General features: G+C 47.6%; 3 protein-coding genes across 4 annotated transcripts; 1 reads left to right on the top strand and 2 right to left on the bottom strand.

The window, feature by feature from the left end:
• Nucleotides 1–710: 710 nt before the first annotated feature.
• Nucleotides 711–13681, top strand: LOC103645852 (protein TSS). Of its 2 annotated transcripts, none has more exons than XR_002267012.3 (23): nucleotides 711–999; nucleotides 1726–1787; nucleotides 2134–2226; nucleotides 2410–2482; nucleotides 4404–4709; nucleotides 4812–4870; nucleotides 5048–5179; nucleotides 5299–5340; nucleotides 5447–5980; nucleotides 6071–6261; nucleotides 6427–6940; nucleotides 7194–7256; nucleotides 7506–7607; nucleotides 7700–8020; nucleotides 8106–8198; nucleotides 8292–8393; nucleotides 8520–8624; nucleotides 8960–9093; nucleotides 9391–9574; nucleotides 10207–10338; nucleotides 10418–10530; nucleotides 10615–10688; nucleotides 11629–13681. XR_002267012.3 is itself a non-coding variant. In NM_001353357.1 (23 exons), exons 1-23 carry the CDS (start codon nucleotides 930–932, stop codon nucleotides 13273–13275), a joined length of 5154 nt encoding a protein of 1717 aa, NP_001340286.1. In that variant the 5' UTR covers nucleotides 773–929; the 3' UTR covers nucleotides 13276–13489. The 2 variants fall into 2 exon arrangements, 1 of the variants encoding a protein (NP_001340286.1); NM_001353357.1 differs by having other exon boundaries at nucleotides 773–999; nucleotides 10607–10688; nucleotides 11629–13489.
• A 2245-nt stretch (nucleotides 13682–15926) lies between these two features.
• Nucleotides 15927–16751, bottom strand: LOC100284113 (DNA-binding WRKY). The gene has a single exon (NM_001157010.2). The coding sequence runs from the start codon at nucleotides 16689–16691 to the stop codon at nucleotides 16104–16106; it is 588 nt and encodes a 195-aa protein (NP_001150482.1). The 5' UTR covers nucleotides 16692–16751; the 3' UTR covers nucleotides 15927–16103.
• Nucleotides 16752–19910: 3159 nt separating this feature from the next.
• Nucleotides 19911–23591, bottom strand: LOC100273983 (uncharacterized). Its single transcript, NM_001148369.1, is given in 8 exon segments — nucleotides 19911–20207; nucleotides 20452–20587; nucleotides 20702–20819; nucleotides 20970–21071; nucleotides 21148–21218; nucleotides 21552–21769; nucleotides 21943–22341; nucleotides 23230–23591. Coding segments are annotated over 8 exon segments (1197 nt in total). The 5' UTR covers nucleotides 23317–23591; the 3' UTR covers nucleotides 19911–20141.
• Nucleotides 23592–24516: the final 925 nt, after the last annotated feature.

Genomic DNA, 24516 nt, shown 5'->3' with positions numbered 1-24516 from the left:
ATCCCTCTTTGTACATTCAACCAAACGCACGGTAAGTATATCGGCCGTCCACGTGCCTAATCACGTCAATCGGTCCGCGTTTTCTTGGAGCTCATAATCCAGACCGACCTCGCCGGAGAGGAGGTGGTGCGGCCGCACCTTTCTCGTGCATGGAATTCACACCACGCCCCCCGTGCCGGGCCAACCAGACAGACGGCAGGGCACACGGGGTGGGTGGGGCTAGCACACGACACGACAAACAAAAACAAACCCCTGGCAAGGCCAAGGCCAAGGCCGCAAGGGTGGGTAGCGTCCAAAGCTGGCAGGCCAACGGGACGCCCAATTAAACGGCTCCGGCCCCTGGCGGCCTGGCCTGGCCGTGGCCCAGCTACGTAAGCCATCTGGCCTGGCCTGGACACGACAAGCTAGCCACCCGTCCGCCGTGCCGTCCGTCGAGTCCAATTGTATTGTATTGTATGCCCCTCTGTCTGTCGTCCACGCCTCTGAGAGATGGATGTCTCGCTCACGTCTCCCGCCTCTTTCCGTTCCCGTTTCAGCTGCTGCGGGGCGAGGCGAGGGCAACCTCAGCCGTCGTCCGTCGATGAGGCCACGACGCAACACCCTCGTCACGGTGGCTGCCAGCGTGGGCCCTCGCATCGGACGAGAGTCCAGGCCAGGCCATGACCAGGATGGGGCTCTGAAACCCGTGGGTCTGATGAGATCCCACGCAGGCCTCACATCCTATATCCATCCTCTCCACCCTCGTGTGCCCCCTCCCTGTTCCTTCCTTCTCGCTCGCCTCCTCTCCTCCGCTCTGCACCGCGCGCCTCCTTCTCTGCTGCGGCAACCGGGAACTGCGGCTGCGGCGGCGGCGACTTAAACCCTCGAGCTCGCTCCAAGGCCGTCGCTGGTCGATCGGGCGGAAGAGGCAGAAGCCAGCCAGCCAGCCAATGGCCCCCAAGGCCGGCCGTGGCAAGGGCAGGGGCGGCAAAGGCGACAAGAGGAAGAAGGAAGAGAAAGGTACTCCACATCCGTATGACCGTATCCGCGCCGCGCTTGCTCCTTCCTCGTTGTGTTTGTGTGCATGTACGTACGACCCCCGCATGCTGCGGCGTCGGGTCGGGAGGAGCCCTCCTCGCCTTCAACAACGCACCGCACCGCACCGCATCGCGGCGGGGCTTGTCGCTCTTGACAACACCGACGAGCATCCCGCGGTAGCACTTGCGTGATTCCAGTTTTCCCTACTTTGCATGTGAACGACAAAAAAAAGGAAAGGGTGAGAAGAAGATCGCCGAGAGAGGAGCCCTTCCCCTTTCTTCTTTATTCGCTGCCAAGCTTGCTTCCTCCGTACGGATTACTGACGACCGTGCCATGGTTGCTACTCCACCTTGTCCTTGCTCGCCGTCGCCGCTTCATGGTTCCCATGTGCAGATTCCATAGTACTAGTACTACTACTACTACTAGGAGCCAGCTCTTTTATTTCCTGTTCTGTTGTTGGTGTGGTGCAACGTTGCCCGGCCGTGCGGGGCGGCGTTGTCGTTGGGTCATGCGGTTTGCGAGAGCGCGGAGAGTGAATTTGCGCTGCCGCCTCGCGTCGCCTCTCGTTCCAGTTCCGTTCATTGCGCTGTTGCGGTTGCGGTTGCTGCTGGGTGGTGAGTACTGGTGACACGTACCTGTGTTGCTCTCGTGCTCACCGAGAACGCTGGCTGATGATAACAACTCTGGCTTGTTCCTTGTCCTCTGCAGTGGTGCCCAGCGTGGTAGACGTCACGGTGGTCACCCCCGACGAGTCCCAGGTGACACTCAAGGTATGTTCGCCACTTCAATTCGCCTTGTGCCTTGGCCTTCTCACACACTCGTTCCAGCGCGAACACATAAAAGACACAAGACAGCAGGGGGGCAGAAAGCCAGAAAGGAAAGGAGGATATGATGCATGGTAACAGTGCCTTGACGTCTCTTTGAGAAAAAGTGCAGTGCGAGATGATGAGCACACCCGGCCGTATTGTACTGATAAGTTGTGTTTGTGCTGATGAGGAACAGACAACCAAGAGAGTGCTGTGAGCCTTGATCAGTACGTCTGTGTGCGCGCGAGCAAGCCTACATGTTTTAACGCCGTCTCCGCGTGCTTTTTTTTGTTTTTGTGTGTGTGTGTAGGGGATATCCACGGACCGCGTGCTGGACGTGCGGAAGCTGCTGGGGTCGAACGTGGAAACGTGTCACCTGACAAACTATTCACTCTCCCATGTGGTAAGTTTCGCCTCCGCAGGCTCTCTCTCTCTCAAGTCAGCCTCGGGCACGTGTGGCACACAGCTCCCCAAAAGTTCATATCCATTTCGTTTAGTTTTTACCTGGGCTTGGTAAAAACTCGCGTGGAAGAAATGCTCCTTTGTTCATATTCTGACTGGACGGCGTGGTGGTGTCGCATTGCAGGCGCGCGGGCACCGGCTGGAGGACGGCGCGGAGGTGGTGGCGCTCAAGCCCTGCGCTCTCCGGATCGTCGAAGGTACCAGTGCTGTTTAACGCCGATCATCGGTTACTACTGTGTTGTGTCGTCGTTCCAGTAGACGAAACGAAACAGTTTTGGCGGATCGGAGGGCAGAACGGACGGCGCACTTTGGCTGTGTTGTCGTAGTGGTCAGAACAGATAGATGGTCGGTCCATTCATCTCCCGGCCCTCTCCGTCGGTCAATGGTGGACAATGGACAGCGAGACCTAGCCTCCCTGTTCAGTGCGCTCAGTGCCGCGGGCACCATCGACCGTGTGCCGTCCTGACGTCTAGCTGCCTCTCTCGGGCTGATATCTAATCTAACCGGCAGCTCCGGACGGCAGGGAGTCTCTGCTGCTGGTTTTAGTTTCGCTGTCGACGACCGGTGGTTGGGGCGGCTGAGAAGATGGGGACAGAGGACGTACGTACGTCGCGGCGGCGCGCGAGAATTTCCTGGCCGGTGGCGCGGTCGCTCCATGTGTCTGGGAAGGTCCGAGGTGGGACGTGGCAGAGAAGAGACTCGCGCGGGCTGAGGGAGGCTCCTGGTCCTAGTCGTCGCCATGTGCTTCGGAGCGTTTCTATTTCTTTGCTCGCAGTAGAGTACTAGAGCGTTTCTATTTCTTTGGGTGAAGGTGATTGCTGCCTGCGCGTGCCCGTGTCTGACCGAGACGTTGCCATCACGCTCACCGAAAGATCAGCAGCTCAGTACTAGTATACAGTTAGCGCTGTAGTAGTTTATAATCCAAGGAGCTAGCGGACCGGCGCCTGGTGTCGCCAAGCGCTGCAAGCGGCGTCGCATCCGCCTCACCGTCAGTCCGTCACCGATACCAAGCCAAATCCAGCTTTGGCACCTCCACCTAACCCCGCTGTTTTGACTGACAATGCTTCACATAGATAGTATACAAGAAGTGACATTGTCCAAGGATTTCTTGCATGCGACAGTGAGAGGGCAACATTTGTTTTATAGTAAAATATATGAACGCAGAACACATGCGCGCGAGATAGATGGAAACGGGACCCCTGTCCCTGTCCAGCCACGCGACGATTCCGACGGAACAATGGCGCTCTGCTCTTGCGTTCTGCCAAGTTTTGAAGTGCAAGTTGCACTAGTTTGCTCAGGGTCAGGGCCTCATACGGGAGTAGGGGACAAAGCGACGCCTCTTTGGAATCTGCGGTAGGTGCTTCGGTTAATTCCACGGGTATTTTAACGTGTTCAGACAGGCTGTAGCGACACTACTAGTATATTACTACTGCTGCACACAACCACCTGGTGCTGGTGCGTCATCCATCTAGGACTGTTCCGTTTCATTAAAATCCATATAGATTGAAAGAGATTTGGTGCATAACAAATCAAAATTCTTCATATTTTTCTTCTTCTAATCCTTCCATAGAAATAACCGAATAACGTCTCATACTAATGATGTGTGGTGTGCTATTCCTTATTCCTAGCCTGTATATAGACTCGACTGGGAACGCCATTACCGACTTTCGCGGGATGCATTTTTGGGGTTGTGCATTGTGCACTTTGCTGCATTGTTCTGTTTACTTGTATCGGACAGGACAGTGCTGCTTAGACACCTTTTTTTCTTTGAGAGAACATTCGGTAGCTTCAGATTTGATTATCAATACAATTTGCCCGTTACTCTGAGACCCTTAACTATGTATCAATGTATGGATACTACAGGCACATATTGATTTATTTTTTATTTTATTTATCTGAAATAACTTTGTAGTTGTATGAGATGTGCTAATCAGCTAGTAATTGATGACCAGCCTTTCCAGAACGAAAAAGAATCTGGTACCTCATGGGCTCTAAATGCAGGTTTGGGTCCCAGAGTAACATGGGCCCGAACCCCTCAGCGTTTCACAACCAACCATCCAGTTGGGGCCTCCTGTCGGATTCTAAATGAGCCCAAACGGCTTGCTTGGCTGTTTGCAGAGGAGTACGCGACGGCGGAGCAGGCGGAGGCGCACGTCCGCCGGCTGCTGGACATCCTCGCCTGCACCACCGCGTTCGCCAGGCCCCGGGACGGCGCCGCCAAGCACAGGGCGTCCAGGCACGGCCGCCCCGCGACACCGCCCTCCTCTCCCACGCCCGCCTCGACCGGGGCCCATGGCGTCGCCAGCGGCGAGGCCGCGCCGCCGATATCGGAGGCGCACGACATGGCCGCCATCCGGCCGCCGCCCAAGCTGGGGGAGTTCTACGACTTCTTCTCCTTCGCCCATCTCACCCCGCCCGTCCACTGTGAGGATCCTCACTACGCTGATGAAGCATTCCGTTTTTTTCGCGTTCGCTGGTCTGTGCTCTCTTTTATTCTGACGCGAGGTGCGCGCGTCGTTTCTGCAGTTATCAGGAGGAAGGAGGCGAATGGCGCTTCTCAGGAAGGCGATCACTTCGAAATCGAGGTGAGTTTTCAACCACACATTTGAATGCGCTTGCAAAAATTGGAGTTCGTTGGCATTGGTGTAGTCGATATTCAATTTGATTTGCACTTTTGAGTTGAATTGCAACCTTGCGATAGCCAATTTAGGTGTGTGGGGGGTATGGGCATACGTCTAATGAAGGAGTTCATCTGTGCCCAGGTGAAGGTTTGCAACGGGAAGCTTCTGCACGTTGTTGCTTCAGTAAAGGGTTTCTACTTGTCAGGGAAGCCACACAACGTTAGCCACTCCCTGGTGGACCTGCTGCAACAGCTCAGCAATGCGTTTGCTAATGTTAGTAGCCTTGAATCCTAAATCTTCATCATCTTCTGTGCTTAGCTACCTTTTTGCTTCATGTTTTAATCTATTCTTGATAAAATATATAACTGACAGTTGTCATTCATTTTCCATAGGCATATGAGGCGTTGATGAAAGCTTTCGTGGATCACAACAAGGTTTTCACAGTGAATATGCTTTGCCATTGGTTTTATTTTCTGAATATTCAATTGAATAATGCAGTTTAAGAACTTCTTATGCGACTATCCTTTTCTGCATCTGCAGTTTGGGAATTTGCCTTACGGATTCCGTGCAAACACATGGCTTATCCCTCCAATATATGTTGACTCTGCCACAAGGTGCCCAGCACTGCCAGTCGAGGATGAGAATTGGGGTGGAAATGGGGGTGGCTGTGGACGTGATGGAAAGTATGATCGCAGACGGTGGTCAAAAGAGTTTTCTGTTTTGGCTAGAATGCCTTGCAAAACTGAGGAAGAACGGGTGATCAGAGACCGGAAAGCTTTTCTTTTACACAATCTGTTTGTAGATACAGCAATTTTTAGAGCTGCGTCAACAATAAGGCGACTCATTGATCAGTCTATGAACTCAGTTGGTTCACATAGTGGTACACATGGTTCAAACGTATTTGAGGAACGTATAGGGGACATGAATATAACTGTGAAGAAGGATGGTGCTGATGCTAGTTTAAAGGTGGAGGACAAGGTTGATGGTGTTGCCTTCTGTCAAACGGGTGCTATGGATATTGCACAAAGGAATCTTCTGAAAGGTTTAACCTCTGATGAAAATGTTGTTGCTAAGGTGATGCCTTGCACTTTCCACTTTTACCCTATCTCATTTCATGGGATTAAAATCAAAAGCCAATATTTGTAAACATTTATATCCATCCAGGATTCTTCAACACTCGGGGTGGTGATTGTCAAGCATTGTGGATATACGGCAACTGTGAAGGTTTCTGGACGTGCAAAGGACAGTAATGATGTTAAACAAACAAATGACATCTCTGGTAAATTTGATGGAATGCTGACCATTGATGTACATGACCATCCAGATGGAGGTTCTAATGCCTTGAATGTTAACAGGTTTGATGTGTACTCTCATGTAATTTTACTTGGTTAGTAATGGTTTCTGTTATGTGTTTGCTCATCCCTAGAGGATAATGTTGGTTTAATACATATTATTATTTTTCTACTAAAATACTCAACATCATTCTATTAACGCCATCTTTTCTCTTCTTTTTTTTCCAGTCTAAGGATACCACTCCCGAGAGTTATCCATCCAGAAACTGTTGTTGGTAACCAGCACCATAGCCCAAAGTCTCATGCTAGTAATCCTGCAAAGAAATTGGCACGTAAAATACTCAAGGACAGCTTGGTAAAGCTGGATAGCATGCCTAGCATAAATTCTAGAATTATTAGATGGGAACTGGGGTCCTCCTGGCTGCAACAATTGCAGAAAAAGGATACTCCAGCGTCTGAGAATGGTAAGGGGAATGCGATGAAGACTGACAAAGAACCAGCTGTCAGAGGTCTTGGAAAGCATTTTGAACAATTAAGGAAACTTAAAAAGAAAGAATGCAACAATGAAGGTTCCAGTTCTGAGAAGGAAGAATGTAGCAATAACTATTCATCAATGAATGGTACACAAGTATCAGATATGATAGCTGCTGATGAAGCAAATAACGGGGCTGATATTAGCAAGTTAATGTCAGAGGATGCTTTCCTTAGCTTAAAGAGTTTGGGAGCTGGCCTTCATGAAAAGGTGGCTTAATTATGCAATTTCGTTCTCTTAGAAATTTTGTTTTAATATAGTTAGAAGTTTATTCATGTCTCGATGAGCTTTTTAATACAAGTTCACTTTGGGTCAACATAGCAAGCAATTTATTCTACACCATTTTTTTTCCTTTTATCAGAAGTCTTCTGCTAAAGTCTGATGTAGGAATAGAAGGGCTCGCCAAGAACATGTTGGTTAACCTTGTTATTTGGTCTCCTCTTTTTATTATTTCTTGATCCAGTCCCTCGAAGAGCTCACAAAGATGGCCCATAATTTCTATGATGATACTGCACTCCCAAAGCTGGTAAGCCTTGCCTTAGCTATTTTCGTACTTCCTTTAAAATTTTGACTCACTTGTAGAAACATTCTCTAGTTCAGCTATCATGTCCTGATTTGTTCATTAATTACCCTATAAAAAATCTGGTCATGGTACTGGATGCTAAGATAGTTTACTCAATATTTTGAGTAATCATTGGTCAAGCTTATATGATCTTGGGATGCTTTATTCACGTAATGCTTAATTCATTTTTTTCTTGGAATGCATTTGGCACAGGTAGCTGATTTTGCGTCCCTTGAGCTTTCTCCTGTGGATGGAAGAACCATGACAGATTTCATGCATGCAAGGGGACTTAATATGTCCTCTTTAGGCAGGGTGGTGGGTCTAAATTTTATGCCTATATGTTTTTCCTGGTATGTTTGGATAAGCTTGCATAATAATCTGACATTGTTTTTTTTTAAATTGATCAGGTAGAGCTAGCAGAGAAGCTCCCACACATCCAGTCTATATGCATTCATGAAATGGTTATTAGATCCTTTAAGCACATCATCCGAGCTGTTATTGCTGCTGTTGATGACATGCAAAATATGTCTGCAGCTATAGCTGAAACTCTAAACATATTACTAGGATCTCCCAGACTTGAAAATGGTGCTGACACGGATGCCCATATTGACAATAATTTGCGACTGAAATGGGTAGAGAGCTTCCTTTCAAAAAGATTCTGCTGGAAACTGAAAGATGAATTTGCACATTTACGGAAATGTATCATTCTGAGAGGGCTTTGCAGCAAGGTATGGGTAGTGAAGTGAATTATGGGAACATTCATAGTTTCTATTCCAAACAGGCATAGTGATACTGATATGGTTTGTTGCTCAGGTTGGACTGGAGTTAGCTGCAAGAGATTATGATATGAATAGCCCTAACCCATTCGACAAATCTGACATTGTCAGCATTGTTCCTGTGTGCAAGGTAGTAAATTACTGAAACTTAGGAAACTGCTTATTGTCTGCTTGTCAGATAAACTACTGATTCCATTGCTGTTTCTGGTGTGTTCTATTTCAGCATGTGGTCTACTCATCTATTGATGGTCGAAACTTGCTTGAATCATCAAAGATGGCATTGGATAAAGGAAAATTAGATGATGCTGTGAGCTATGGAACAAAGGTGCATATGGTCAACTTTTGTGTCTTTTTCATTATTAACTGTTGTGTTAAATTTATGTCCACATTTTGTTTAGCAAAATTATTTATTTATCTACTAAATAAGTTTGTGTTTTCCCCCTTACTGAAGGCACTGTCCAAAATTATAGCTGTTTGTGGTCCATACCATCGACTGGCAGCTAATGCATACAGCCTTCTTGCTGTGGTGCTTTATCATACTGGAGATTTTAATCAGGTACTTATGAATCTGGTGTAGCTTCACTGTATCTATCCGATGGATGCACAAGTTTACTTAAACAAATCTTTGTTAAAAAATCTCAATAGTACTATCAAAGTATGAATACATCCAGGGCTTTGTATTTTGGTCCATTTTGGACCTTTCCTTTCTTAATACGATGCACAGCTCTCCTATGCGTTCGAGAAAAAAAATATGAAATACATCAAGCTGTGAAGTTTCTTGTTGATAGCAGTTCCATCAATCAAATTAGCATTTGTCTTCAGCACATTATGACTTGACTAGTAGCCTTATGTGCAACCTTAGATTCTCATTACTTGTTTTTTTTTTGGTAGGCAACTATATATCAACAGAAGGCACTTGATATCAATGAAAGGGAGCTGGGTCTTGATCATCCGGAAACTATGAAGAGTTATGGGGATTTATCTGTCTTCTACTACCGCCTTCAACACATTGAAATGGCTCTAAAGTAAGTATGGTCTTTGCTGAAGCATGAAATTGGTGGCATCAATTGAACCAGTCTACCATGGTGCTAGTTTATAATCATCATGTGCATTAAACAGTCATACATACTGAAATGGGCCTTGCAGCTTCATCCTTTGGCATGTGACTGGTGCTTGACTACTTGTGTCCACATGTAAAAATAGATACCGTGGAGACTGTTTGCTATATAACTTCCAAGTTTCAATCACACTTGTAATCCAACTTCTACCATTTGTGTTCAATATAGATTTCTTCTATACCTAATTTTGTCTTACCCTTGAAGGTATGTCAACCGTGCGCTATATCTGCTTCAGTTTTCATGTGGGCTTTCACACCCAAATTCAGCTGCCACCTACATAAACGTAGCTATGATGGAAGAAGGCATGGGAAATGTTCATGTTGCTCTTCGATACTTGCATGAAGCCCTGAAGTGCAATAAGAGGTTGCTAGGAGCTGATCACATCCAGGTGAAAGAAGCTAAATTATATCCTTTATTTTCCAAAGTGTCGTATGATTGTAGCCATTGAATTATCTTTGCAAACTAAAGAACTTCTAAGGTGTAAAGGTGTAAGTTTGGGCATTCCATGCTTACGGATTTCCATGAACCCGTCAAAAGGTTTTCACGTAAAATAGTGGCCAGGGTTTCTCATGGAAACGGTCAATGTGTATCAAAATCCAATCTTGACTCAAACAACTATTTGATATATATACTAATGTGTCTAAAATACATTACTCGAAGGAATCTATCACATCAATATTTCCCTTTCTCCAGAACTGCATAATAGTGCTGGAATGCATGTCTTATATAACAATACATAATAAAGACACCTCTGGTATATTGAGATATCCTATAATCCTATTGATCTGGTTGCTATTTCTTTTAATGAAGTAATGTATTGTAATTGTTGTATAAGTTTTTTTGCAAGTTATTAATGTTAATAATGTATGATTCAGTGAAATATACTATAAGCATATGATTCTTGTCGTAGAGCATGTACACACCTGATTTATAATTCATTGAATAATATGATGAATAATTGGGTCCTGTGATTTAATTACTTACTATGAACTAACAAGCAATTTTTTTTCAATCAATCAGACTGCTGCAAGCTACCATGCTATAGCCATAGCCCTTTCAATGATGGATGCGTACTCCCTAAGTGTGCAACATGAACAAACAACCATGCAGATACTTCAGGAGAAACTAGGGGAAGATGACCTCCGAACTCAGGTTCTTTTTCTCAGCGTACAAAAACATAGGATATATACTCCGATGTTCTCTTGAATTAACACATTACTTTTCGATGCAGGATGCTGCTGCATGGCTAGAATATTTTGAGTCAAAAGCATTAGAACAACAAGAGGCTGCCCGAAGAGGCATGCCAAAACCTGATTCATCTATTGCAAGTAAAGGACATCTTAGGTATGAAACTACAAATAATCTGAGCAGTTTCATTTATAAAATATTTAAATTTAGATTGAAACATCTACCTTTCCAGTGTATCAGATCTTCTTGACTTCATAAGCCCAGTCCAGGAAAGAAAAGAAAGCAATGTGCAAAGGAAGTGTCGGCGTGCAAAGGTGATTATAACACATGTTTTCTTTTCTTTCTTTTTGTCTTGAACAATGCAGGTGAGCTGTGTATCTTTGTATTAAAGATAGATGAAGAACCAATCCCTTAGAAGCAATCACTCTGATTCACCTAGGAGAAGCAGAGGGTTGTGGTACAGTACATGACAAAACACAGTCATCCGGGAAGTAAAAATAAATCATGTTTTCTTGAGTGATGCAGGAGAGCTGCATGTCATTCCATTAAGAAAAGAAGGAAATGCTATCCTTTTTAAAAGATAGTTGGAATAGATACATGTTAGTTTTTCAAAATTACCATTCTCAGAGAATGCTGATATTACAGTCAAAAGGGATCACCTGATATGATGCAATCATGATCCATGTTAATTGTTAAGTATATGATATATGAAAACTGGGTTGGAACAATAATTTCCATGCTGGGTGCCATATGTGAACTAATGAATGTGAGGCAGTAAAGTCTATACACTTTTTTAGTACAATGGACTTTTTAGATGATCAGATGGGTGGTGGAGGGGTGTGTGTAGTAGGAGCCGGGTGGCTGTGGGTTCAAATCTCCTTCCTTTTTTTGAAATAAAAGGTTATGCTCTCATGTTAGGCATCGACTAATATGCAAGCAGACCCTGCTTGCAAGCGTGTAATCACGTCTTCTAGTCCCTTGGATGTATGTCCACCGTTCCCGTTGGATAGGCATCCAAGGGACTAGAAGACATGATTGCACGCTTGCATGTAGGGTCTGCTTGCATATTAGTCGATGCTCTCATGTTATTATCCATTAAATACTAAGGACCAAATTTTGTTGTTCATTTTTTGTTTCTTGTGTGAACTCTTACTTAAAGGTGCTGCTGTTGCGCACCAAAGCATTATGTGAGCCTCTTATTTTCACCTGTTGCCTCTTGCTTTCCTTTTCGTGATATATAGTATTTAATTGCAGAATAATACCAGAGCTCATCATGGTGAATCAGTTGAAGAAAAGGAGAATTTCCAGCATGACTCAGGATCTCTTGGAGCAAGTAAAGACGGTTTTGAAGAAGAAAAACCTGATGTGCATCCTCCTGCTGTATTAGAAGAAAATTATGCTGCCCATGAAGAGCAGAAGCAATGTGATGTTTTATCACCAGAAGAATATTCTGATGAAGGGTGGCAAGCAGCTAATATGAGAGGAAGGTCCGCAAATGTAAGGAAGAAAAGTAGTCGCAGGAAACCCGCTCTTATGAAATTAATGGTTGATCGTTTCGAAGATGATCATACAGGTTCTGTGTATAGGACTGGTTTACAGCCTCGAACAAAAGGGGAGAAAGATGATTCTGCAACTGCTCCTAGCCAGATTTCATTTGGTAGCTTTTTAAAAACTGACAAGTTGAATGGGGATCCCAGCATTGCTGAAGATAAGTCTTTGAATGGTACTGCTAAACCAGAACAATTTACAAATCCAACAGGAATTAACAGGCCAACCAGCATTGCTTCCAAGTTTATATCATACAAAGATGTGGCTGTTTCGCCCCCTGGCACAGTATTGAAACCAATTTTGGAGAAGAAGGAAGCAAAGGAGAAGGGTAGTGGACATGATATTTATCTAACACTGTCATCCGAGGAAGAAGATCCACAGTTTACAGAAAATGAGAAGGAAAAGCCAAGTGAGGACAGTAGCAAAGAGGTTCTTTCAAGTCAGCAAGACTTAGAGAGTCATGTAGAAACACCTGACAGCAACAGTGATGAAAACCCATCTGCACCTAAGAAGGCATCTGGAAGCAAACTGTCAGCTTCAGCGCCTCCATTCAATCCAGGATCACTCTTATCAATGTCCCACCCATACAGCACGGTGGCAATATATGATGCTAGTGCTGTTATTCAGGCAGTACCAAACCAAGCAATGGAGATTCTCCCTCATGCCATTGACACTAGAGTGCCTCGTGGCCCTCGGTCCACCTTGTACTATCGTACTGGGCATTCCTTCCAAAGGAAGCAAGGTTACACGCACAGCCAGAGCACTATTGTAAGGGGTAGTTACTCCCCCACAACCATGAACCCCCATGCTGCTGAATTTGTGCCTGGAAAAACTTCGCAGCAATCTGATGTGGCTGACAGAGAACCCAGTCCTGCTAATCATGTGGCCAATTCTGATCTGGATGTTGTATCACAGACCACAGATGAAGTGAAGGCTGAAACACCTGCCACTGAAAAGGCAGGTCAAGTTGAGAAAGTCGTTTCAGGTAAAGGAAAGGAAAACAGAGGGAAAGACATCGTGAGAAACTCATACAAAACAGAACTTGCAAGGCAAATTTTGCTCAGTTTCATTGTGAAGTCAGTGCATGACAGTTTAGGTTCCGCCCAAGCTGAACCAGAGAGGAAGCCAAGTGGATCAGATGAAGCTAGTAATAAACAGAGCAGCAACTTAGTCAAGAATGCTTCTGGTCGCAAAGATTCAGATAAACAAGAGAAATCCATGGAGGTTCCCAAGGGCCTGAAGGATACAGAGGGATTTACAGTCGTTTCAAAACGTCGAAGGCGGCCCCAGCCATTCATGAACCCCATAAACGGCCTCTGTTCTCAGCCGTCTATTTGCACCTCTGTCAGTTAAGGTCTCATTGCATTTTCAAAGACCTGCAATAGTTTGGAAGATGGACCATTGCTTTTGCTTAGGGGTTGGTAGAAGAATTTTGCCGTATCCAAGCGAGCAGCGAGCATGTAGTCAAACTGTACAAAATTTTCCAGGATACCCTTTGTAATAATAATAAAAAAAAACTGCTGTAATCTGCAGTAGCTGTAGCGCTGAATAAAGTATTCCTTTGTATGTTAGATATGACAGAATCAGAGGAAATAGCAAGCAGATGTTTAGGTTAATCCAATATCCCAGTAGTGCTTCTCTTATGCCCTAGTGTTTCTGCAGTTTCTCAAGATGTCGTGGGGATTTATCGTTGCAATCTGCAAATGCTGTCAGAGCAGAAGAAACTGAATCTGCTAGGCGCCAAGAGTTTGTTCATGAAGGCATGTCTTTTATTGCTTCTTTCCCCTGTGCCCAGACTGCTCAGTGTGGTCATTGGATGCCTTGTCAGAGGACGGAGCAGCGTTTCACCGTGAAGCAATTGCAGCTGCAGACCAGATCACCAGACCACTGAGGCCAGGCGTGAACTGGGCCGGCAGTTTTAAAGCTGTTGGCAGCTACGTATACTGTACGAGTCTAAGGAGTAGCCTGCAGCTAAGCGTAGCTGCAGAGACCACACAAATGTGAATCAAATCAGTTCAGTTCCAAACTGTCATTGCTGGGAGCCAACATCCGAGACTGAAAAATATGTTGTGCATACGTATTTTTCTTTTGCATTTAAATTTGAAACCGGCTCATTGTGTCCATTGCATCCGATATCAGAATTCCATGATTCCATCCAGCGAACAGCGAAATAAGCTGCTGCTGCTCCACACTACTAGAGCACTGAAACTGGCTCGCAGGCGTCGCAGCTACAGCAGTGGCCAGAATAGCCCGGTAGCCGCTGCAGTACACGCACCAGAGACCAGAGGCCAGGGGCAGGGGCTACCACCTCCCCATCCATATCGTTAGCCACAGCTAGCTACAGTCCCCACGCCATAACTGCTTGCGAGGTCAACTCGGCCCAAGTCCATGCACGATGTGGGCATGGGCTGGGCAAGGCATCGCCAGCGCCACTCGCCTGCCGGCCTTCCGATGGCCAGCGCCAGGCGCCAGCTCCTCGTCCCTGATCTTCAAAAGAATGTAATTAATGGTTGTTATTCCAAGTTCGGACCAAGTTTGCTAGTATTAGAATATCAAGATTAAAATTGTTGTTTGACTAGTAGAAACAAATAAGAATTAATATTGTTTTTGAAACGGAGGGAGCAGTACATTATACCAGTGCCAAGGCCATCTCTGTGAGAATTCTGATCCTGGTCGGCGGACCTGCCCTGGCTGCTGTACCTGTGTACTCCTCCTGCATGCTTACGACATGGCATGCAGTGCTGAAACGCTGATGCTGCTTACACGTAGTACTGGGTGCAGGCGTTTGCTGTTTTACTGAAGGCGCGTCCATTACTCGGGGGTCCGGGCCTGGTCGATCGGACAGGGGCGGGAGAGACCAGACCGGCAGGCTTGAGCTATTGGGCATGCCCGCACAGACATACACACACGCGCACGCACGCATGCACCTGGTGACCTCCGAACTAATACCACTACTACTGGGCACTAGCGTTGGTTCCGGGACAGGAAGGCCACCATTTGATCCTTATCTCATTAATAGCTTTCATGTTTTAAATCCGATTTGAGCGCTCTCACGTGTTCATAGCAATACGTATAATAGTTTTATAACCTTTTTATCCTATGTTTATACTGTTTGGTGTACTGTTCCAATAGAATACTGTCTGATGCATGCGATGTTTGGAGTGGAATGATGCCCTGTATGGTGTTTTAGAAAAATGTTTAGAAGGTCAAGGTTTAGAGACTGAGGAAGATCAAGTAGTTCACCAGCAACATCAAGAAAACAAAATTTAGAAAGGCAATTATAACGAAGGACTCCTTAAAGCTATGACTTTATAACTAGATGATTTGTAGGAGGGGAGGGACACGTAGAAGGCGCAAGAGGGAAAGCCGAAGACGGAACCGCGAGTATATATATATACGCGCAAACGGCGTAGCCGCGTATGTGCGCGCGCATAGGCTATACGTACATACATGTTCGTTCCCAACATGTACAAATCATGTGAGCAGCGATGATGAGTAGCTCTCCTCCGACTCCGATCCATCGCTTCGTCTGCGGCATGCAAATGCAATGGCGCCCGTGACTGCAACCAGTCCCTGTGGCTCCTACACTATACTTCCCACAGCATGACGCTAGTGACAAGCTAGGTTCGTGCAGATGTCGACCGGTCCCATTGTCTGTGTCTCTATGTGTATATATATTCCCTCTTCCTCTTACGCAATAAAATCAATAAAAAAAAAGATGTTTGCCTCATCCAGTTCTTGTCCCACAGGCCACAGCAGGAATAAACTTGACGTACGTCTACGTTGGCATGGCATTGAAGCATTGGCGTCGGATCGATCACCTACGTGGCACGCCTTTAATTTTGGGCAAATGACATGCAGATGCAGTTGGTTGCATTGGATGGATCCCAGGAACCAGAAGCTGACCTGCATGGCTGCATGCTAGTGGAGCACACACCACACACAACACAAGACGTACGGGAGAGACATTGCATGCGTGATTATATATTAGATCCAGATTCAGATGTGGCAGAGGATTAATTAGCTAGAGATTTACCGGCTACAAAAACTAACAAGGCGTAGTACGTACGTTGCAACCATGAAATTTTAACACCATCAAGTTCTAGCGCAAATATATATATAGGCGGTACATGCATATATATATGTCACTAACGGTGAATTAGCCACACATGACTAGCTTGCTAGCCTCGCCGGAGTTCACTGATCCTGGGTGATTGGACGGGGAACAGCGGCAGCAGCCTGGGCCGGTCGCCGTCACCACCCCTTGGCGACGCGTGCAGGTAGAAGCCCTTGGAGGCGATGGCCTTCTCCTCCCGCTCCTCCTCCTCCCTGCTTATCGTCACCACCGCGCCGCCGCTCGACGGCGACGGCGACGGCGACGGCGACGCGGAGGCCGCCAGCACCATGTAGGCGTCCATGGGCGACACTGGCGAGTGCATGATGAGCCCGTGGCCGTAGCGGGAGTGGGCGTGGTGGTGGTGGTAGCAGTACAACGACGCCGGCGACAGCTCCAGCCTGGCCGGCGCCGCGCGCCGCCTCTCCTGCAGCTTCGGCCGCCTCGGCGCGTGCGCGACGGTCACCGCAGCCGCGTCGTCGTCGTCCTCCTGCTTCGGCGCTGTCGCTGTCGTCGTCCCGCCTGCTGCTGGCGCGGCGCCCGTGAGCTTCTGCACGAGCGCGCGGAACGTCGCGGGGTCGGCCTGCACGAACGTGGTGTTGGCGTCCACGGCGGCCGCCTCCCTCGCGGCCTTGGGCGAGCGGGACGCCGCCATGACAAAGCTTTAGGAGCACAAGCTAGCTGAGCAAGGAAAGGAAGCGTGACCGATCGATCCAAGGCGGGATCGAGCGGCTGGTGGTTGCTTTTTAAGGGACAAAAAGGCTGCATTAAAAGCCAAAGGGATCGGCCGGCCCGCGACGGATGGATGGGTACCGGACCTGGACCTGGACCTGGACCTGGACGGATCGTCGCAGTCGTCGCTTTATTACCGTGTCCGTGCCACCTGTGGGCTGTGGCTGCTAGGACGCGAGAGCGAGACCACGACGGACCCGCGACTGCGCGGCGTCGTACGCGTGCTTGATGTGCTGCATCACGCGTCTTTTCCGGCCCCTAGCCTAGCTATCCCCCGTGCTCCTCTTCCGTCGCTGCGACGACGACACTGGCCCAGCTGGGCGCGCGTACGTAGGTAGAAGTAGGCACGTACGTACCCCGTACGAATACGGTCGAGGGACCGCCGGCCGGCCATGGCTATGGACTATGGTGGTGTCATGGTACGTCAGCATGCAGCACATATGTATGCGAGAGCAGAGAGATAGTAGGTGCGACTGACCTAGCAATGAGAGGGATAGCGCGCACATACAGCGTATAGTACCACTGCTGATGAAGCCGGTGCTTAGCTTAAATGAAGCCGGTAACTAACCGTACCACGAGCAAGTACGTGGCTTTCGTGGACGACTCGCAGTTAGTCGCCGAGAAGAACGTCACCGAGCAATGCGTAGCGTAGCGTAGCGTGATGGCCTTCACGACTCGTGCGTGTACTAGCGGACGTTGACGCCGGCCGGCCACCACGGCCGCAGAGGATCCCCGGCCCCCCGGGCGGGTCGGGTAAAGCGGAGCGGGAGCGGGAGCGGCACGTAGGCAGGCGCAGGCCGCGCTTGCGTGAGGGAAAGAGGAAGGAAGGTGTTGCTTCCGGGGCGGGCCATCAGCTGCGCCGCTTCCCACGCCAGCCACACACGGCCTCGCCTCGTCCTCCTGCGCCCATGCTCCAGGTCGCAGGGCGGACGCCGTCAAGCCTCGCGTCCTCCTGGCGCGCGCGGCGCCGCTGTCCCATGCTCCATCCGATCCGCCGGCCGGCATCTCGGGCCAGATAGACCGCCGGATCGGAGCTCCGACGACGCGCGAGTGGACGTCTGGACGATGCAGCTTGCTTGATTGCTGCCACATGGCATATGCCAGTATGGGACATGTGAGGAGAGGAGCATGCATGTACAGGTTGACCTATCACTATCAGGCCGTACGCGCTGTCGTCTACGACTCTACGTCGAATGGGGCCCCACGCGTTGCGAGGTCCAGTTGTCACGTAACGTCGCCGGCCGGTCTGGCCCGCCCATTCCTTCACGGGAGGGCCACTGCTGGCTGGCTGGCTACTCGTGTTCTTTTTTCTACGGGGCTCGCTCATGTCATGTGTCGGCCGGGCAGTAGGCCGGAGGAACTGCCCTGAGTGCCTGTTGAGCGCGCGAGACCTGCCGGGCAGAGCTCCGGCTCGCGGTCCGTCGGTGGTCGACCGTGCACTGCGCATGCATGCATGCGTGCGGCCAACCGACGCGCGCGCGCGCTAGCTAGTGTTTCTTCACTCAAGCAATTCAACGTACGTGCTGTGTACGTACTGGCGCCATGACGTCTTCGGCCAGCTGCTGCATGCAGCCGTGTCGTGTCGGCTCGTCGTCGTCGCTGCTACTGCTAGGCAGAGGGCCGGGCTGGTGGTACATGTCTGCTGGTCACGCACTACTGTCACGTGGTCAACTGCGCTACGCGCGCGCTGGCCCTCATTTCACAGGCTAGGCACCATACGTCACGCATGTGATGAGCTAGCTGCATTGCATGCAGCTAGAGCAGCTGCCGTCCAGACTCCACAGACACGTACGCAAAGATTTAGCGTTTCGGAGTCGGAGCAATAAACCCTTTGATATGGCTGACTGTCTTTTAGACCTCATCTTATGCGCACTATATCCTGCTCAATTTAAAAGTACGGTATTATTGGTAGCCCATAATCAGTAACATATGCGCATGCCATTTTAAAACTACTAAATTGAACAAGTTAATGAGCCAGCAGAGACCTAGAGTTGTTTGGATAGCTTGTATCTGCCACGGGGATAAAAAAGCACGCACAGTATACAGCTAGCTATACTATATACCCCGGGCCATTTCGCCTGTGGATTGTGCCAGCAGCCTCAGCCTGCAGCACGAGTCCAGACTTGTAGCACAAGGCAACGTCGGAGAATCCTGCGGCTGGTCTGGCAAGTTGCGACGCGGGCCCCTGTTGCTTATTGGTTCACTGTTGGCAATCGCCAGCTGCACGAATCAGCAGCGCTCGAACGACAAGGACACCCTAAAAAATACGGCCGTAATAATAAAGCACCAGGAATCTGAATAACACCAGAACTTTGCTCACCAGGAATCTGAATAACACCAAAAAGTGAGTGGGGCCGGGGGTTATGCATGTGTGCGAAAAGAAATGGTTCTCGTCTGATCTCAGCGGCAAACTCCATTAGCCTGTAGTGATGAGTTGACGTGTCACGGCTGGAGGTTGCTGAACCCTGACACGTTACTGACGAAAAAACGCAGGTGGCCCCTGTGTCGGGCAGGTTTGGTTCGCTGTCTAACTTGTCGACTAATTTTTCTATTTAAGATTAGTTCTTTAATTTAGACAACTAACTTCAGATAAAGTATAATACAGTTAGCCACAAATCAAAAATATCTATAATCTGCACTTCGGTTTGGTTTTGTCTAGGCCTTTGGAGCGAATGGCCCGACGGAACGATACCCGGCCCTTTTGGGCCCTGAGGATGTGTTTATGTCTGGTGGATCCATCAAGCTCGTATATCCCCGGGCCTTTTTATGGACACGCACGAACAGTCACGGCCGGCTCACGTAACCATTTCCTTTTTATATTTTAAAAAATTGAAATTTCAAAAAGTATAACCCAGTTGGCCAGTTCTAAAAAAATAGATTGTGCACTATTAGTTGCCATTTTGGACAAGGTTTCAGTCAAACTTATAAAATTTTGACTACAAATGACTATTTATTATTTAGTTTTGAAACCTAATGCTTATATATTCCGATTGTAGTTCCTTCTTTTTTGCTAGTTTTCTTTTCGGTAGAACTTGGTGCAATTGCCATGAACACGGATAAAAGGACATTGCAAATTTGAAATCGAGCAAGCCTGTTGACATGGGCCGAGAACGGCCGCAGTCTACACTGTCGCGCAATTTGTAGTAAGAGAATTTACAGTTGCAAAGGGTTGCTATAACATATGTTTTCTTCTTCATCTGCTGCCTTTCACTATTCACCACGGCAAAATTCACCTCCACTATGTTTAAAGAAGCAAAGGGAAAATAATTCCTGGTATCTCCCGATCCAGGTTTTCTGAAGTATTGGCCTAACCAACCCGACCTTGGAGCTTCCTGATGCACGCTCTAATAAGGGCCTGTTCTGTTTTATGAGACTATGATAGCCCTAGAGAACGAGAAAAGCGATCTGCAAGGTTCGCGATAACAAAGCCTGAAAATACCTGCAAAGGAACAAAGCTCACAGGGTTAAACAGAATGTCAGATGTGTGTATGCAGCAGTGCGCTAGAACGGTGAAGAGGAACACATAGTTGAAACATGGTAATGCAAATGACGAGTTAGCAACACAAGGCTCTGTCAGAACAGAACCTTCAAAGCATCCAAACTGGTAGCGGTAGCTGTTGTAAGATGGTAGATATCTGATGTAATTTAAGATAAAAAAATACTGGGCTGCTGGATACTCGTACCTGGACAGAACCAAGAATATATACTGCTGAATAGTGACGGCCGTGAATGATCATATCAGCAACCATTGCTATTGGAATTGTGAGAGACATGCCTAGAGTGGCCACCAAGGGAGTAGTCCAAACAACAGAAAGAGCCCTGGCCACAAGTTCCACGGTCAGTCTCTCAGTCTGTCAACATTACCCCGAGTATGCAGTAGTAATAGAGTCGTCTGATAATATAAAAAATATATTAGCCTTCTTTAACACGTACCAGAAGTAGTCTGATAATACACTTCCGATTAGGCTATTTGCCACCACCACTTCATCCACTTTAGCTGAGTGGGGCATTGAAAACTTTGGCTCAACGCCTAGTGCGGTTAATGGCCAGACTGAAATACAAACACAATGACAACAAATTATTTTTTACATAAACCAACAATGAAAGGCATGCACAAATAAGAAATTTCCAGAATGTGACTACATATTTCGAATTTGTATATTTCCGTTATATTAATCTGGAAAGGGAAATAGAATAGTACCAATCCACCATAGAGCAACAAGGGTAAAAAGCCCAAGATAACCAAACAGTTTTTGGACATCAACCTTTTCTCCTTCCTCTCCACAAAATTTTTTAAGCAGCACTGAAATAATATCGAAACAATTAGGGGCTGAATTCAGAGAGATCAACTGCAAATAAAGCAAAGTAAAACAACCTACCAGTAAATAGACCATAGGCGATTGCTGACATAAGACCAAACATATCACCTAGAAGAGTCCTCTGTGTAAAACTGCAATTGTAAAACTTACATATCAGCAAGGAAATACAGTTGAAAGAACGTAATGAATTTCCATCCCCAAAGTTGAAATTTGTTTTTGTCTCATGTTCATCACTATAAAGCCATGTGACAATATGAAAAAGACACACTAAAAATACTAAATGTTTTGAGTTGTTTTTAACACAAAAAAACAAGTCAAGCCAACTAACTGTATATTTCTAGTTGTAAGCAATGCCAAGGATTTTACAACAACAGTAAATTAAGTCCAATGTTATACATCATCATGAAACCATTGTGATTATGAGAGTATAGAAGACTAAAGGCCAAGAGTAATAAATCGCTCACCCAGATTTGCCTGCTTCTGATTCATCAGATGCCCAAGTCTGGCCCACAGTTGTCATTACAACGCCAGCCATGCTAATGAAAACAGCAATAATTTTCGCAGCATTTATGGAGTCTTGGCCAAGTAAAACACCAATGAAAAGAGTGAAGAGTCCTGAAGTTGAAGACAGCACTGTGGTACTGGCAACACTAGTTCTTGCAAGCGCTGCATTCGATAAATACTGCATTCATTCAGCATAAGAGAAAAATGAGTTACCTTTAACTATCAAAGTATTGCTTTTATGATTGAAATCTAGGCTTTCAGGAACATATGTCAGTAGTTTTTGAGAAACAAATGTTATTCAGATGAACATTTCTAGTCCCCAGGAATTACAAATTAACATGCAAAGTTTACCTCTGTCACAAACCATAAGGGGCAAAGATACAATCCATACGTTGCAATCTCCTTAGTGGAAAGTTGCTTGTCCTTGAAAAGGCCATCATCCATTTCAGTGATTCCGCATATGAGTGGTTTTGTCTCTTCCACTACAGGGATGCTCACATCAGGGCAATTTACCACTATAGTTTTCTGTGATTCCATTTCCAACATCTTCTGAAATTCACCATTCTTCAAAGGGGCACTACCACCAAAGGAAGATTTGCTTGCAATTTTGGAAGCACTAGTGTTTCTAGAATGCCTTCTCAACGAATTGTATATAAAATCTTTTAGAAATGACAAAGGGAGGTATATGACCATAAGGGAGGCCCCCAAGTAAGTAACTGCAAATGGATGTCTGTACTTTGTGAATATCCCCTGCACAAAATTTTTTTTTACAAAATGAACATTCAATATATTTCGCAAGGTGGACTTTACAATTTCCAAAGATAAAAGAACCAAGAACTAGAAGTGGAGGTGTTTTGCAGTCGAGAGGTGACAAAATTCTACTACCAGTGCCCTCTAATTCCCGTCGGTATCTCCTTTAATCATGTATTTTAGGTGATCAAGCATATCACAAGTAGGGGTGGTAATGGGATCTAGATTTTACACTAAAATTTAAGGATCGAATTGGATTAGGATCAAACTCTGTTCCTATTCATTTTAAACTGAAATTAATTAAGGGTCCTAACTTATTGTGAAGAAACATTTGGATCGTAATCCATTACCACTCCTAATCACAACCACCCTGGACCCGGCAAGGAGCCACAGATGAACTGTCACAACCAGAACCACCACATGATTATACTTTGACAGAGTTTACATGAACAAGCTAAGCACTGAGGACTGACGACAGGCAGGTACAGGTAGTTAGACCATTAACAGCAGATTTGACGGATATCCATATGAGCATACATGTAGTTTTTGGCTCATTAACTCCAGAATTATACAGTAGAAGGCATAAGAATTGACTTTTCTTTGTTTCTTTATGGTATAAATAAAGTCCAGGTCCAGTGGTGAAGCCTCGGCTGGATTCAGAATGATGCCAGATGTTCTTTTCAAGACAGAATGGTGCCAGATGCATAACATTCCCCTGAGAAATTTTCTATTGCAGACAACCCTGCGCGTAACGTTTTAAAAACCGAGATGCTGAACAAGCCAAAACCAATCCGATAAGCCAGCATGCATCCCAAGCCAAGAACCTCCGACGAAATAAACAAGGAGACCGCGGAGCACGCGTAAAAGATTACAGAATCCACAGCGCACCTGCGTGACCTCGGCAGAGATGACCCAGATCAGCACGACGGCGACGATGAGGCACAGGCCAGATCGGTACTTGAGGCTGGAGCCCATGTCCGCAGGCAGGCAGGCAGCCCTCACGTTCGTTCCTCCCTTGCTTGTACCACTGAAAACTACGGCGAGAAGGGCGGCCGGGTGAACAATTTAAAACCGCGCTCGGCCTCACCTCACCACCTCGCCTGGCCCCCGGGCGGCGGGCACACGCGTGCGGTGCGCGAGCCCCGTCGCCTCGGCATCCGCCTCGCTTCCCGCCTCACAGAAAGAGCGGGGAGGGGCGGAGGAGGAGGAGCGGCGGTTTTGTCCCGGCGGGAGGGAGGGAGGCGTGGGCGGGGTGGGGTGGGGGCGGTCGGGCGGGGGTAAAGCCGGGGGTCACCTACACACGGAAGTTTCTATTTTGGTGGTGGTCGCCCCGAGGCGGGCGCGACCGGAGAGGCGGAGCGGGGGCCGGGGACGACGCGCTGGCGCTGGCCTGGCCGTGCCTGGGTGGTGGTGGAATGGATTCAGCGTCAAGCAACGGGAAAACGAAGCGAGGCGTGGTGCGCTGGCGCGGCCGCGCGCGTGGAAGGCGAGCTTGCTATGGGCGCGGGCGGGGGTGGTGGCGGAGGCGGACGGCGAGTTTGGGTGGGAAGCAGGTGCGCGCGATCGGTGCGGGGGTATTTGGCTCGGACGGGTGCTGGTGCTGGTGCTGGTCGCTGTCGCTCTCGGTCACATCGTATACTCCTGCCGTGCGGGGACGACGGGGCCCGGCGCGATGGGATTGGATTGGGTGGAAACCGACCGCTTCGCTGGCGTCTGCCGTTCCGTGCCGTGCCGTGCCGGAGTGGAAGGCTCGGTGGGTCGGAATAGTCGGTGCAGATGGACAGATGGTGAATGGCTCGTGCGGGAGGTTTCTGTGTTTTTCGGCGACAAAACGACCGTGTCGTGGGACGTCCGCGTACCCCGGTCACGGCGTTGAGGCTTTAGAGCGTGGCAATGCTAGCTGGCCTACGTGTAGTGTAGTGTAGGCAAGGTCAACCGACAATTAATAATAACTAACCGCGTTACAGTCGATCGGTGTGGTCGTTTCCACGGTACGCTGCAGGACCGCGACCGTTGAAACTATTAACTGATTTTAGTTAGGTTAAACTAGCTTATGACCAAATGTGTAGTCGAGTTTGTAGCTAATACAGTTAGCTGGACTATTAAATATGGGTGTTTTAATGACTCCAGCTAAAAATAACTAACGGGTAAACTATTAGATAAGTTGTTTAGATG

Source organism: Zea mays, chromosome 2 (genome assembly GCF_902167145.1).
Source record: "Zea mays cultivar B73 chromosome 2, Zm-B73-REFERENCE-NAM-5.0, whole genome shotgun sequence".
NCBI lineage: Eukaryota > Viridiplantae > Streptophyta > Magnoliopsida > Poales > Poaceae > Zea > Zea mays.
Note: the sequence above shows the minus strand (reverse complement) of the source record. Positions and strands in the feature narration are given on the sequence as shown.

Excerpts from the sequence above, each read along its gene's own strand:
- LOC103645852 (NM_001353357.1), top strand. The coding sequence starts at position 930 with ATGGCCCCCAAGGCCGGCCGTGGCAAGGGCAGGGGCGGCAAAGGCGAC. Across the intron at positions 4,871-5,047 it reads GCGATCACTTCGAAATCGAG|GTGAAGGTTTGCAACGGGAA; the intron begins GTGAGTTTTCAA and ends ATCTGTGCCCAG. Across the intron at positions 8,021-8,105 it reads TGAGAGGGCTTTGCAGCAAG|GTTGGACTGGAGTTAGCTGC; the intron begins GTATGGGTAGTG and ends TTTGTTGCTCAG.
- LOC100284113 (NM_001157010.2), bottom strand. The coding sequence starts at position 16,691 with ATGGCGGCGTCCCGCTCGCCCAAGGCCGCGAGGGAGGCGGCCGCCGTG.